The sequence below is a fragment of the Anarrhichthys ocellatus genome, unplaced genomic scaffold, assembly GCF_004355925.1.
Source record: "Anarrhichthys ocellatus isolate YVR2014 unplaced genomic scaffold, GSC_Weel_1.0 scaffold10, whole genome shotgun sequence".
Taxonomy (NCBI): domain Eukaryota; kingdom Metazoa; phylum Chordata; class Actinopteri; order Perciformes; family Anarhichadidae; genus Anarrhichthys; species Anarrhichthys ocellatus.
The window spans coordinates 6,282,685-6,295,595 of NW_022280040.1; the positions used below are offsets into that span (position 1 = coordinate 6,282,685).

Genomic DNA, 12,911 nt, shown 5'->3' on the forward strand with positions numbered 1-12,911 from the left:
GTCAAGCCGAAGTGACGCGAGCTCCTTGGTTTCGACTAAATGCGCATGCGCACACAGAGGTTTGCCATCATGGCGGCGTCATTACCAAAATATGAGTTGATTTTCGGCGTTTAAAAGACTTCAAAAGTAAAAAACACAGATGAGAACATGCATAGCGACAAGGTAAGTGCTTTATCTTTGATATTGATGTGTTGTGTTTGAATGAACGTTGATATTCCCATCTAGTGAACATCGAACAATATTTATTTAGAAATTAACCAAGGAAGACACATGGACACCAGCTGACCTGAGAAGACACATCAGGGTAAGTTTTTGGGAGTTTAGGTCAGTATTCCAGCTTGATTTATATCAGTAGACAAAATATCCAAACTACATGGTTTTATTTTCTCTTGTTTTTAGGAGGAGGAACGTGGTGATGACAATGTCAGGAGGCGAGATGACAATGAGAGAAAGCCCCGTGGTGGGGAATCCGTAGAGAGACGCCACAGGGACCCAGAGAAGGAGTCCAGACGACAGAGAGACAAGCCCAGGGAGGTTACAAGGGAGAGAAGAGATGAAGATGAAAAAGACAGACATTCAGATCGACGAAAAGAGGGCTCACGGGATAGGAGAGGCGATAAGGAAAAGGATAGAAAGGATGACAGGGAGAGGAGAAGGGAAAGAGACAAGCTGGTAGATGGGAAGAGGTACGATGACGATTACAAGAGGCGAGATAGAGAGGACAAGCACGAGAGAGAGAAGGACAAGGAAAGACATAGAGATAAGGAGAAAGTGAGGGAAAGGGATAAAGAGAGACGCAATGAGGAGGACAGGGACAAAGGAAGGGAAGAGAGACAAAAGGAAAGACGCAGAGAAGAGCGGGACAGGGAGCACAGGGCTGAGAGGGAGAGACGGGGTGCAGAAGGAGGAAAAGATCGACTGGAAAAGCACGAAAGCGAAAAGAGAGTGCGGCATCAAGAGAGAGAGCGACACAAAGGCGAGTATGAAGACAAGAGGAACGACAAAGAAAGACGAGAGAGACACAGAGACAGAAAGCATTCTGAAGTGAAGGACGAAAGAGGTGAGGCCACGACGTGGGCACACTTAGCCATATTCACAGGATCATAGTTTCCATTTGGGGTGAGCATTGATGTGTTTCTGATTTCAGAGCCCAAAGAAGAACAGAGAAGACATAAAGAGGAGAAGGAAAGGAGACACAGAGAGAGAGGATATCATGTAAGCATCTGTAGATATACTGATTGTTCATCACTGTTTTGCATTTGGAATAAATCCATTAAAATTCTGCCTGTGTCCCACAACTCCAGAGCATTCCACTTGTAACTTGTGAGGGTTAAAGTTGCTCCTTTCAGTCAAATCGTTTTTTTGCTATGTGTGGATTTTTTGCTGTTCTCCAGTATGAAAAGCGGAAGCATGACAGCGAATCCGGGGAGCGTCGAGACTTGAAGGGTCCGGGTGAAGAGGTCAGGCGTCATCGCGGTGACGCAGAGCGAGCGGAACGGGACAAACACAAAGAGAGAAGGCAAAGAGAGGAGGAGGAGGAGGAACCGGAAAGAGATCCTCACAGAGACGGGACCAGCTCCAAGAAATCAGCATCTGACAAAAGTCATAAGCAGGAGACTAAAACCGAGGTGTGTGTGTGTGTGTGTGTGTGTGTGTGTGTGTGTGTGTGTGTGTGTGTGTGTGTGTGTGTGTGTGTGTGTGTATGCCCATACGTGTATATTATACACTGTCTGCATTGCATGCAGTGCACTTTCGTTCCTCTACAGCACTTTCAGCTTCAGTTTCACTGTCGCGCTGCATCATCACAAAGACTTTCTGCTCTGCACACTTATTCAAGTGTTTTCTACTTCATGCATTTATGTCACGTCAGCAGGTTGCCAATGATGAAGATTTGGCTGACCAGGAATATGAAGATGACTTTGAGGTAAAAAGACTACATACGGTAGAACCAAATTCATCACGTTTAAATGTTATTTTTGCATTCATTGACTCATTCTTGTGTTACTTTTGCATGTTGTAATCAATTTACGCTCAAAGAAACTGGTGAGTATTCACAGCTTTTACGAGTGCATCCATCTTCATTCTCATAAGATGTTTCTGCTAGCAGCTTCTTGGTTATTTTTTTATTTTGGTGTATAAATGATGGGATTTCTCTGTTGAAAGGAATATGAGGAGGATTTTGAGGAGATGGATGCGAGCGTAGGTGTAGGCGAGGACGAGAGGGAGCCACAGCAGCCAGAGGTGGGTGAAGAGAGGGAGGAGCTTTCGCCACAAAGGAAGAAGGAAATTGAAGCAATTCAGCAAGCCATGGATGAAGAGAACGAGAGAGTCGGGATGGCTCAGTCCAGACAAGCTACGAGCAGAGTGGAGGAAGAAACGCCTATATGGTCCAGAGGTGCAGTTCTTTCTTCCGTTTTAACTAAGGCACTTGGTGTTTTTGTATGCTATAGTGTACCCAGATTTGTTTGTCCTCTGATGAGAAGACAGTTAATGTCTGCAGCATTATAGGGGACGTAAGGCATCTTTGCTGCTCTTTTAATAGGATCAGAAAAGAGCCAGAGCCAGAGTAGAGCCTCCCAGCAGGGGAAGTTTATCGACTTTGTAGCCGCAAAGCAGCGTGAAGTCAGCAAGAAAGTTTCCACAAAGCAGAAGTAAGTTAACTTGCAAAAAACATATTCATGTTGAATGGTTTGTAGTATGATTTCTCTAGTACAGTGTGTGTGTGTGTGTGTGTGTGTGTGTGTGTGTGTGGTCTTTAATTCTACCTTCAACGTGTATTTTTTTCAGGAAACGCAGTACAGAGCTTCTTCGCTTGATTGATCTGGATTTCTCAATGACAGTCTCTCTTTTGGATCTGCCACCAGTGAATGAATATGACATGTATATCAGAACCTTTGGAACTGCAAACACTAAGCAGGTTAGTATTTGCTCTTTCTTACTTGACACAAATTATTTAAATAAAAAAAAAAAGAATACAAAATTGTGATTTGAATGACTTCCTGCTTGCCAGGCTTACGTCCAGTGTAATGAGGATAATTCCGACAGAGACATCCAGACGGAGGAGATCGAGGTGTGTGAGAAGTGGACGCAGCATCCTCCAGAGCACAATGGAGGCTGTGGGGGTGAGGGAAGGCTTGTTAAACAGATTTCCTCTGATGTTTAGATGTAGAAGTCAATAACTGTGTTTTTCTTTTTGCTGACAGATCCAAACCTCTCCCACGAAGCACGAAACAAAAGTGAAATGAGCTTTGATTCGCAGTGTCTGACAGCGTTTCTGCGCTCAGCCTCTCAGGTTGTCTTTTTTACTCAAAATGAAACACTTTTTTGACTTCCTACATGAAGGTTTTTTTTGTCTCCAAAACTAACATCTGTTGTTTTTTTTTGTGACTGAATCAAGGTCATGGTTGTCCTGTTGGAAGAGGATCGAGCTGAGAGGAAATCCCTGAGGAAGCTGAGGTCTCAAACAGACACGCCGTCTTTCAGCGATGGAAGTTTACAGCTCAACACTAATTTGTCTTTTCTTTATGGTACGCACCACAACCAGAGAGATTAAACTAGAACATGCACGTCATTACACATCTCAGGTAGCTCTTCCCACGGATTGCACCATTTTTTGATTTAATGATCCAATTGCAGGTCGCCGCATCAGCCTGGTGCACTTCTCTCAGGTCCAGAGGCACACCATGATGTCAGTCCACAGCCCGACAACTAAGCCCAGCGCTGTGCGCCTTGACAGCAGCACTATCATCTGCATCTGGAACATCTGGGAGCCGTCCAGACCTCAAAAAGTCCTCGTCTACGAATCTGAGGTGAAGTAAAATCACCGTGAATACAATTTGCAATTGCAGTTATATTCTCCATATTTTATTATATAGATATGACAGACTTAATTTGCAACATGCACCAAAACCAATGTAGTGTCCTGAAATCAAATGTGCCAATAACTCACAGAAGGGAAGCATAGTCACCTCACGTCTAACAACCACAGAAACGCCCAGTAACCCTTTTTAATGTTCACTGCTGCAGGTGCAGTGTTGCTGCTTCAGCCCTGGAAAGGCCATATTGGTGTTTGCAGGCACATCAGTTGGCTCCGTGGTGCTGTGGGACCTGAGGGAGCACGCTAGTGACCATTACCGCCTGACGATAGGGGAGGATGAATGGACTTTCCGACAGCCTACCTTCTCCACTGGTATGTTACAGATGAGAATTCCATCCTGAAATCCTATTCGTTCTACAGAGTTTAAAACCGAGATTTTCCAGAAAATGTAACAATTTCACTCATACCATATTAATATTTTCCTGTGTTTTGATGACACTTTTTGTGTCTTTTCCTTCTACTTACTCTACTATACATCACATCGTGTCATTATATAAAGAAGGGGGGATTTCCACAGGGTTTCTGCAGGGTTCACTAAATACACTTAAAGACATTTTTAATACCACATAGAATGTAATTTAATACCTGACTCACAGTCGTACTAATATGCAAAATATCACTTAAAGCCAGTAGGTATGATGAGGCCTAGAATTACCTACCGAGTGCATGAAGTGATTGATATTTATGTCACATTTTTGTCAGTACTCGCCAGTGGTAAATAACATTCATTTCTGGATAAGCAGCCTCAAATGGATGGATAAATGTACAGAAGAATTAAGTAATTAATTTAACTATCACATCCCTGGTCATATTGTTCACAATAAATCTATTTATTTGTATTGCCTTTTAAGCCTATTAATATACCATGTCATCGGTCGTGCTAATCCGCAACCCTGCACCGAGCATGTGTCTACTGAGCTTTTTTCGTCTGCCTTTATTTTAAGAATATTAAGCCCCTTGATCTTTCGCTCAGCCATCTTTGATGATGTGTATTTGTCTCTCTGCAAAGGAGACGACTGTCAGCAGGCAAAAAGTAGCAAACATCCTTAATTACTATAACCCGTGATCCAGGACTGCCTCTGCCCTTTTTGTCACGTAAAGTTCAGAGGCTCCTTTTATTATGTAACACTTCATACTTCATGCTCCTTCAGTGTCCGCTCACGTCCTCTCTTTCGTCACCTTGTCAACACAGATGCAGTGATGGCCGCCTTGAGCCATGTCTCATCTGTGACATCTGTAGAAGTTGTCCCCTCCACTGCACCGGGGGGGCTGAGGCCAGAGGTCCCCCTTTTGGCATCCGAGGAAGGTATGGAATGGTATCGAGGCGGTCAACACATCGATTGAAGATCTTGTGTATCGTTTCATAAACACGCCGCCATGTGTTTCTGCCATTCACAGATGGCTTCAAGTTTAATTGTTGTTCTGTTTCGTAATCCAGAGTCGTCGGGATTGTCATTCCAGCTGGCTTCTCTGGATGAAATGGGGGTTTTGAATTTCTGGGTAAGTCGGGCAACAAAGTAGATCATTTTAATTTTTTCGTCACGCCGGAGGTTTTCTAACTGAGAGGCGCTCCTCGCCACGGGATGATTTCCTCTCTGTGTCCTTTAGGTGGTAGTGGAACTCCCAAAAGCCAACGAGGCAGGCTCTCCAACTGATCTAGGTAAGACGGGCCCGTTTTAGAGCGCTCCCTCTCTTTCCACGAACATTCTCATCTTTCTCACACATGCTGGCACAAGCTTCAGCCTCTCTCTCTCTCTCTCGATGTTTTCCCATGCAGGGCTCCGGCCTAGTGGCAGAGTGAAGTTACTTCACAGCTCCCACCTCCTCGCTGCTGAGAGGTGAGATTGATCAATAGCTTGTGATGACCATCCATCACCTGCTCAAAATACCCCACAATATCTTTGCCCGGGGAACACAGCTGCTCTGTCGGGGTCATACGAACTTGTTAGTTGTGTACTGCGGGCTGGTGTTTTTGTCACCTCCACATTTGATCGGAGCACATACGATGAAGGGCCGTGTTCCACTGTTGCACAGGTTGTTTTTGGCTGGGAATGTGGTAACGTTAGACCTATGGTCTGGTTCACAGGGTATCACCACGAGATGCAGCAAAAACAGGGCCGTTACAGATGCTTCTTTTAAAATTCCTTCCAACAGACTCCAATCATTTCTTCATCGGCACCAATATGGTGAGCATCATCTCGTCTGCCGTAGCATTATGTCCTTACTGTGTCATTTTGTGGCATTAATATATTTTTCTTTCTAGGGTCTGGTCAATCATGAGACAAGTCACGGTTTAAAGGCCCCACCAAAGTGTTACAGGTTTCAGGAGGCCGGAGTCCGACCTATTGATGTCACCTCTATCCACTTTTCTCCATTCAGGCAACACTTGTTCTTGGTGAGAATCACATTTTTTGAGGACTATTCATGTCTTTTCTCCCCCCCCCCCCCAAATTAGATAATGTGATATTTTTTACATCCGTAGAAGTGTTCAAGTACAGGAGCAGCGGCTACACAACAGTGGCCTGCAAAGATTGAATGCTTTGCACAAAAGCATGAAAACTGCTCTCATATTTCAGGGGGCCTTTCTAATGGCTGCATAATTAATCAAAATATTATTGAAGTTCATATATGGCCAATAGCAAATTTCAAATCACAGAAGGTGCAATATCTGTTAAAGGCAAAATGTTTGTCAAAATACCATTTTAAATTAAATATTGTGCTGCAGAGATCATATGCTACAGTTTGGTACAGATCCCCGCAAAAAATCACACCATAATGATTTTATATGTTTAATAATGATGTAAAAATGATCATTCCCGCTAATACCCCAAATCATATCGCAATTCTAAGATGTTTTTTTTCAGAATGTGTACAAAAGTAAAATACAATAATAGTTTTCCGCATCCTTATTCCAGGTGGGTTGTGGGGACGGCAGCATCAGGCTGCATGACGTCAGCCATGAGCATCCTGTGGCAGAGTGGAAGAACGGCACAGCTGGTGAACCGGTGGTCTCGCTGCAGTGGGCCCAAACCAGACCTACAGTCTTCTGTGTGCTCGACGCAGCCTCGACCCTCCACATATGGGACCTGCTGAAAAACGACGCAGAGCCTGTGGTCACCGAAAGGATGGAGTCGGACAGGTAACGGCAGACGGACATGAGGGTTGATGGTTACGAGTGATTTGATATATTGCTATGTGGTGCTCATTTTCTGCTCTCCCCTCAGGGTGACAGCCATGGCTGTGTTTGGAGACTCAGGACAACAAAACACATATTCAGGAATAGCACTTGCACACGAATCAGGAAAGATAGAAGTGCAGTATTTCACAAGACATTTTACTGTGCCCAATACTGCGGAAGAGGAGAAGTTGGAGAGTATGATGGCTGAAGCCTTCTGAAACACCGCATCTAGTATGCCTGCATTTGGACTGATGTGTTTGTGCTAATTTTAAAACTCTGGATCAATTTATGAATCTGTTTTGGTTACAGTCACTTTGTATACTATATGTCATACTAAAATTTGATTTGTGTGTTAAGTTTTTCCCATATCGCTAAAAGAGTTACATGAACATAGCTATGAAAGGTCCGCTACAGGGGGCATGGTACCATTTAATATCCTCCATAAATACATTATAAGAAACATATGATGTAAATGTTTGCTGATGTAAATATTTCTACTGTTTGATTAATGTAAAATATTGGTACATTATTAACAACTTTGATTTTTATATAATAAAGGGACTATATCTGTAGTTGAGTTATTTTATTCTATGGGAATTTTTATTTTTGTGTTACTCACCTGACCCTAGTTTCAATATGTTCAATATGTTTAACCAGGGCCATAGATTTTAGATATTTCACCCAACAAGTCTCGAAAAGTCAACTCTCGTTTTCATTATTTGAAATTTTTAACCGTTATATTGTGTTATATATTGTATTATATTTCCCAACATGAAGGTCTTTGTTCTGTGAAAAACATATCTTCAAGATTTCAACAAACAACTTTTGATGAGCAAAGAAAAAAATTTACTTCATCTGAAAAAAAATAAATAAAAAATGAAGTCCCCAATTTGGAGAGTGGATACATAGATTAGGCCACTGGTAAGTGATGAAATAATGAATCATTTATTTATTTGAAGTTAGCTCATGAATGAGATTTTGAAGGGCTTTAATTTTGAAATGCTACATCAGAATGTCCTGGTTCTCTCTGAGTGACATCTTGAGGTGGTCTGCTATTAACCTGTAGCAAAACTTTAGCAAAGACATCTGATCCTAGAAATTAACTGGTTTATAACATTTAATGAGTTTTTGTCATGCAGGTATTATTCTGCCTCCTCTGAGAAACCGGTCCATCCTCATGCACTTTCCTAATTTCCTCTCCTTGCCGTTACCTCGGGTCACTCTTTGTCCCTTTCACATGTACTCAGAGGAGCATTGGTGAAGGCCTCACCTCGCTGTACTTCATTCAACAGCAGCCGTACAGAGTACTACAGATGATGCCTCTTAGTCTGCAACACACCTAGTAACACCTGATGAGCCATATAACATGTTAGTTTGTATTATGTTAAATATATTGCACCATTAAATAACTCGTAAAACTTTGCTTTATGACGGATTTATTCTGTGACTGGCAGTATGTAAATGCATCATGTGGTACAATGGTAATTTGATACATTATTTCCTGATAATTGGTGATTTACAAGCATAATCCTGGACATGTTTACAACAGGTATACAAGAAATACAGTATGACAAAAATGCAAATTAGAAAAGCACAACGAGAGAGTACGTCACTCAAATAATTGGTGAATATGAATGAATGCCTTGTATGAATAAAGTACTAGTGACAGTTGTAACTATCCTGTTGACGTGAATATAAAGCAATTTTGGGTACAAAATAACTTATACAGTCAACAAATTAACTCATTAAAGTAGTTTAGCATCATTTCATTGAAGCATATTACTGTCTCGACGAAGGATTTTGTCCTTTTGTCTTGTAAACAAATATAAAAAATGGCCCGTTCTCGAAACCCTAGAGGAGGACACATTCGATTGTGAGGTGTATGTACATTGCGCTGGTCTGTGATGGTTCCTTTCACCTCTGCTCTAGTCCACCAAGTCTTTATCATAATTGAGCAGGTCGCATGTCAGAAAGAGGTCGGACCGCCCGCTCTCTATGCGCACCCTGTTGAGCTGGCTGCTGGTAATGTTGATGTCTGTGGCTTCATCCAGCGGCCAGTCTAAGAGCTGCGCACTGGAGGGCAGGTCAGGAAGGCCCGGCTGGTAGTCCTCCAGGGGGTTGGGGTACAGCAACTGACGGAGAGAGGGCATTCTCACGGCCATCCTCACCAGGTCCATGAGGCCGGCGATGGAGAGAGGGTTCAGTGCCAACGCCAAGCTCTTGAGGGCCCTGCAGCCTCCCAGCGAGGGCAGCAAGAGTCCCAGCAGGCCGTCGGTGAGGCCACAGCCACTCAGAGAGAGGTGCTGCAGGCCTCCGGAAGCCTGGGAGAGGAGGCGGCGGATAGATGTCAGGGTGTTTTCGTCCAGACGGTTCTCACTCAGATCCAGCTGCTGCAGTGTGGAAGCATGGTGGCTGCAGGACAGATAGGCGAGGTCAGCTGGGCTCAGGCTCAAATATGGCAGCTCCAGTATCTCCAGAGGCCGAGGCAGTGAGCTGTAGAGAAAGAACATTTAAATAATATTCATCATTCAATTCAAATATTCAATTTAGAGGCCTAATTGTTAGTTTTCTGTTTGTAATCTCATCATTCTAACTATGACTGTTACTTTGGGCAGATTTGCTTTAAACTAGAAATTAAAATAGGTCTCCAATAAAAAAAAAAAAAAGGCAATTTAGATTTGATGAGGGCTGCAACTTATTATTTTCATGATGCATCAATCCGATGATTCGTCTCTCGATCAACTGCTCAATCCTTTAAAAATAAATGAATACTGGCTATAAAGTTTGAAGGAAATTCCCATCAAAATGTTCTAAAATTGAAAGGTAGTGTCTTCAAATTTCTTGTTTTATTGCACAACAATCTTAAATATTAAACATACTATAAAATAAAACCTGCAAAGCTTAAATTTGCAGGATTAGAGACAGCTATTTATTGCCATTTCCAATAAATTATACACCAAATAGTAGAATTGTCCATTAGAGATTGGTACATTTCCTTTCCGTAACCTACTCTAAGGTTGGACAAATCTAAAACAAATTTGTGTGTGCGACAATGGGATTTACTAGGCACAGCGTGTAGGTACAAAGTTACAGGACGGCGTGCATACTGGGGGATCAGGCCATACCTAAGCAGCACACGGAGTTGCCCAGGCAAGCGCAGCGCAGTGAGGCTGAGGCACCGCAGTTCTTGTAGCCGGGTCAGACCCTGAGACAAGTCCCCCAGGGCCTCTTCTTGGCCGGGTTGGTCTCTGCGAAAATCCAAGTTACAGTAGTGCAGGCGGAGAGAGTTCAGGGCGGGGAAGGTGGAGAGCAGAGGCAGCAGCTCAGCCAAGCCGGCCACCCCGAGGCTACTGTAGCGGACATCGATGCCCAGGAGACCCTGGCGAGGCAGGAGGCCTAGCATGGTCCTGATGCTGGACACTGAAATCTCTTCCACGCGTAGGTATCTGCACTGAAGCTTAAGGGGCCCCGATGCGCTTAGAGCCCCGCGAACACGCTCCCAAGAGCGAGCGTTTACAAAAAGATCAGCTCTCACATGCACCAACACATCACTGTTTACATCTTCGGTCTCCTTTCTACCGCCTCCTGACCCTGGAACTGCAGTCTCTCTTCTCCTCTCTACCTCCATCCTCCTCCTCACACCTGTAATCAGCTCCTCTTCACCCAGAGTCCCACATGAGCCCATCTTCTCTCTACCGTTTCCCTCCGGCTCCTCATTATCTGGGCCTGCCCCATCGCCGTTTGTTTCCCTTCCCCTCTTCCACTGTCCCCTCTCTCTCTTCACGTCTTTTTCCCTCTCCAGAGCTGATAACCTTTTCCTCTCCCGCTGAGCCCTCTGTGCTCGAGCTCTGGACTGAACGACCATGGTGCAGAGCGCTACAGTCAGAGACCAGCCTCCCATGGGGTCTCCCATCCCTCCTTCATCTCCTTGCAGTCCACAGAGATCCAGTACTTGCAGGGCACACCTAGGACAGAGGGATGGGTCTTAAATGCCTCTCACAGATCAAAGATCATGATCCAAAAACACTGTAGCTGGAATAATAATTTATCTTACCTTTGGTCTGACATTCCTCGGACAACTGCAAGTAACAGGGCCTGGACGCAGAGTCGATTTGGCCCCATTTGGCCTTGTTTCCTGCTTCTGCCGACACGCAATGTGCGTTCAGGCCACCTCTGCACCAGCTCACCCACAGCCAGCGGTCTGCAGCCGGTGAAAGAGGCCTCCAGCAGCGGTCTGTACAGCTCCCTGGGCACCCACCTTAGCCAGTACGGTGACGAGCTGTGGTCCCTCACCACCTCCCTGGCGCAAAGGCTGACCAAGGAAAGCACCATTTCATCACAGAGAACCGTGAGCTTTTAGCATAAAAAAATAGGGCAGCCGAAACAATGCTGCGTCTTACTCGGTTGCAAAAGGAAGCAGACTGTACAAGTCTGAGAGCTAACGTTAGCTAGCTGGAACTAGCTAAGAGCAACTTTATGGCAGTAATTTGAGGCGGTCTTGTAAAGCCCCCAAAAAAGAATTTATAACATCATCTGATATCTAACAGCAATAAACTAGAAAACATTTCGCTGGTGAAATATTAAACGCTGGAACACAACGTTTGCGAACTCGACAAATTACTACTGAAGAAGCTGCTGCTGCTGAAGCGCGAGGAGTGTTTACACTCCTCCTGACGCACGCCAGTGACGTAGCACGAGCGAGGCGTGACTGTAGAAATTAGACGGTCCCCTGTCCATATGTGTGTGTGTGTGTGGGTGTGTGGTACACATGTTTAGGTGTCAGGTTATGTCTGAAAAAATAGTTTTATTTTAAACATAGTAGCTAAGGGCAACTTTATGGCAGTAATTTGAGGCGGTCTTGTAAAGCCTCAAAAAAGAATTAGTAACGTCATCTGATATCTAACAGCAATAAACTAGAAAACATTTCGTTGGTGAAATATTAAACACTGGAACACAACGTTTGCGAACTCGACAAATTACTACTCAAGAAGCTGCTGCTGCCAAAGTGCGAGGAGTGTTTATTTTTTCATTTTTAAATCTGTTTTGTTTGTCTGATTCAATTATGATTTCGAAATTTGTGTAATTTTTTTTTACAATTTTTTAGTTGATTCAATTTAACTTTTTTAACTAATTTAATTTTTTTTAAAGTCGATTCAATTCATTTTCTTTCGATTCAGTTGATTTAATTTCATTTTTATAATTTTTTTAGTTGATTCAATTACATTTTGAATCAAAAAATGTTTTTGATTTACATTTTCAGCAGTGCAGTTTAATGCTTTTAGCCTTCAACATTTTTCAGACAGGTAGTCTCCCATTTCTGTGTTTTCAGCCATTTTTTGGTGATTCATTACAGCTTTCAGCATTCCAACCCATTTTCTGCAGGAAATGCATTTTCTAGTTGTGTTATTTGTTATGTTCGCATGACTCCCTGCAAATTATCGATACTGACTGATTATCCTGGTGAAATAAGATTTAAAAGTAAAGTCTGCAGAAGAGCTGTGAGGAACAATAAGTATGTTATTTTACAAAAACAACATTTGGTTTGTGCTCACTGACTCCTAAAAGAAGCCTACATGGATTAATCACTAGATGGCACTAGAGGTTCATGCACGCTGACTGTGCTCTGCCTCACAACAACAATTCTACATCCCCTAACAGAACATTTACATTCCTATTCATCCTTGGGTTTATTTATCCGTGTATGAAAATGGTAACAATCCTTTTTTGAATCATTAGTAAGTTATTGTTAGCTGTTACTTAAATAATTATTAATCATATATTCCAAGCAGCTATTGGCTCAGAAGGGATTATATTTCATCCTTGCTCATGACCTGACTTTAGAAGGCCTTTTGTTTG

General features: G+C 43.2%; 2 protein-coding genes across 3 annotated transcripts; one reads left to right on the forward strand and one right to left on the reverse strand.

The window, feature by feature from the left end:
- The first annotated feature begins 1 nt into the window (after position 1).
- Positions 2 to 7,625, forward strand: dync2i1 (dynein 2 intermediate chain 1). 2 transcript variants are annotated; one of them, XM_031850015.1, is made up of 23 exons: positions 2 to 162; positions 251 to 304; positions 400 to 1,060; positions 1,148 to 1,215; positions 1,395 to 1,628; positions 1,874 to 1,924; positions 2,038 to 2,043; positions 2,164 to 2,395; positions 2,543 to 2,651; positions 2,788 to 2,917; positions 3,011 to 3,122; positions 3,204 to 3,292; positions 3,398 to 3,527; positions 3,637 to 3,809; positions 4,027 to 4,189; positions 5,070 to 5,183; positions 5,316 to 5,377; positions 5,486 to 5,537; positions 5,655 to 5,715; positions 5,964 to 6,063; positions 6,141 to 6,272; positions 6,793 to 7,016; positions 7,102 to 7,625. In XM_031850015.1, the coding sequence occupies exons 1-23, from the start codon at positions 148 to 150 to the stop codon at positions 7,271 to 7,273; spliced, it is 3,144 nt and encodes a 1,047-aa protein (XP_031705875.1). In that variant the 5' UTR covers positions 2 to 147; the 3' UTR covers positions 7,274 to 7,625. The 2 variants fall into 2 exon arrangements, with proteins under 2 accessions (XP_031705875.1, XP_031705876.1); XM_031850016.1 differs by lacking the exon at positions 2,038 to 2,043.
- An 849-nt stretch (positions 7,626 to 8,474) lies between these two features.
- Positions 8,475 to 11,733, reverse strand: LOC116385118 (leucine-rich repeat-containing protein 14). The gene is made up of 3 exons (XM_031850320.1): positions 11,110 to 11,733; positions 10,181 to 11,020; positions 8,475 to 9,548 (listed from the first exon to the last, which is right to left on the reverse strand). Exons 1-3 carry the CDS (start codon positions 11,385 to 11,387, stop codon positions 8,981 to 8,983), a joined length of 1,686 nt encoding a protein of 561 aa, XP_031706180.1. The 5' UTR covers positions 11,388 to 11,733; the 3' UTR covers positions 8,475 to 8,980.
- Between the last annotated feature and the right edge of the window lie 1,178 nt (positions 11,734 to 12,911).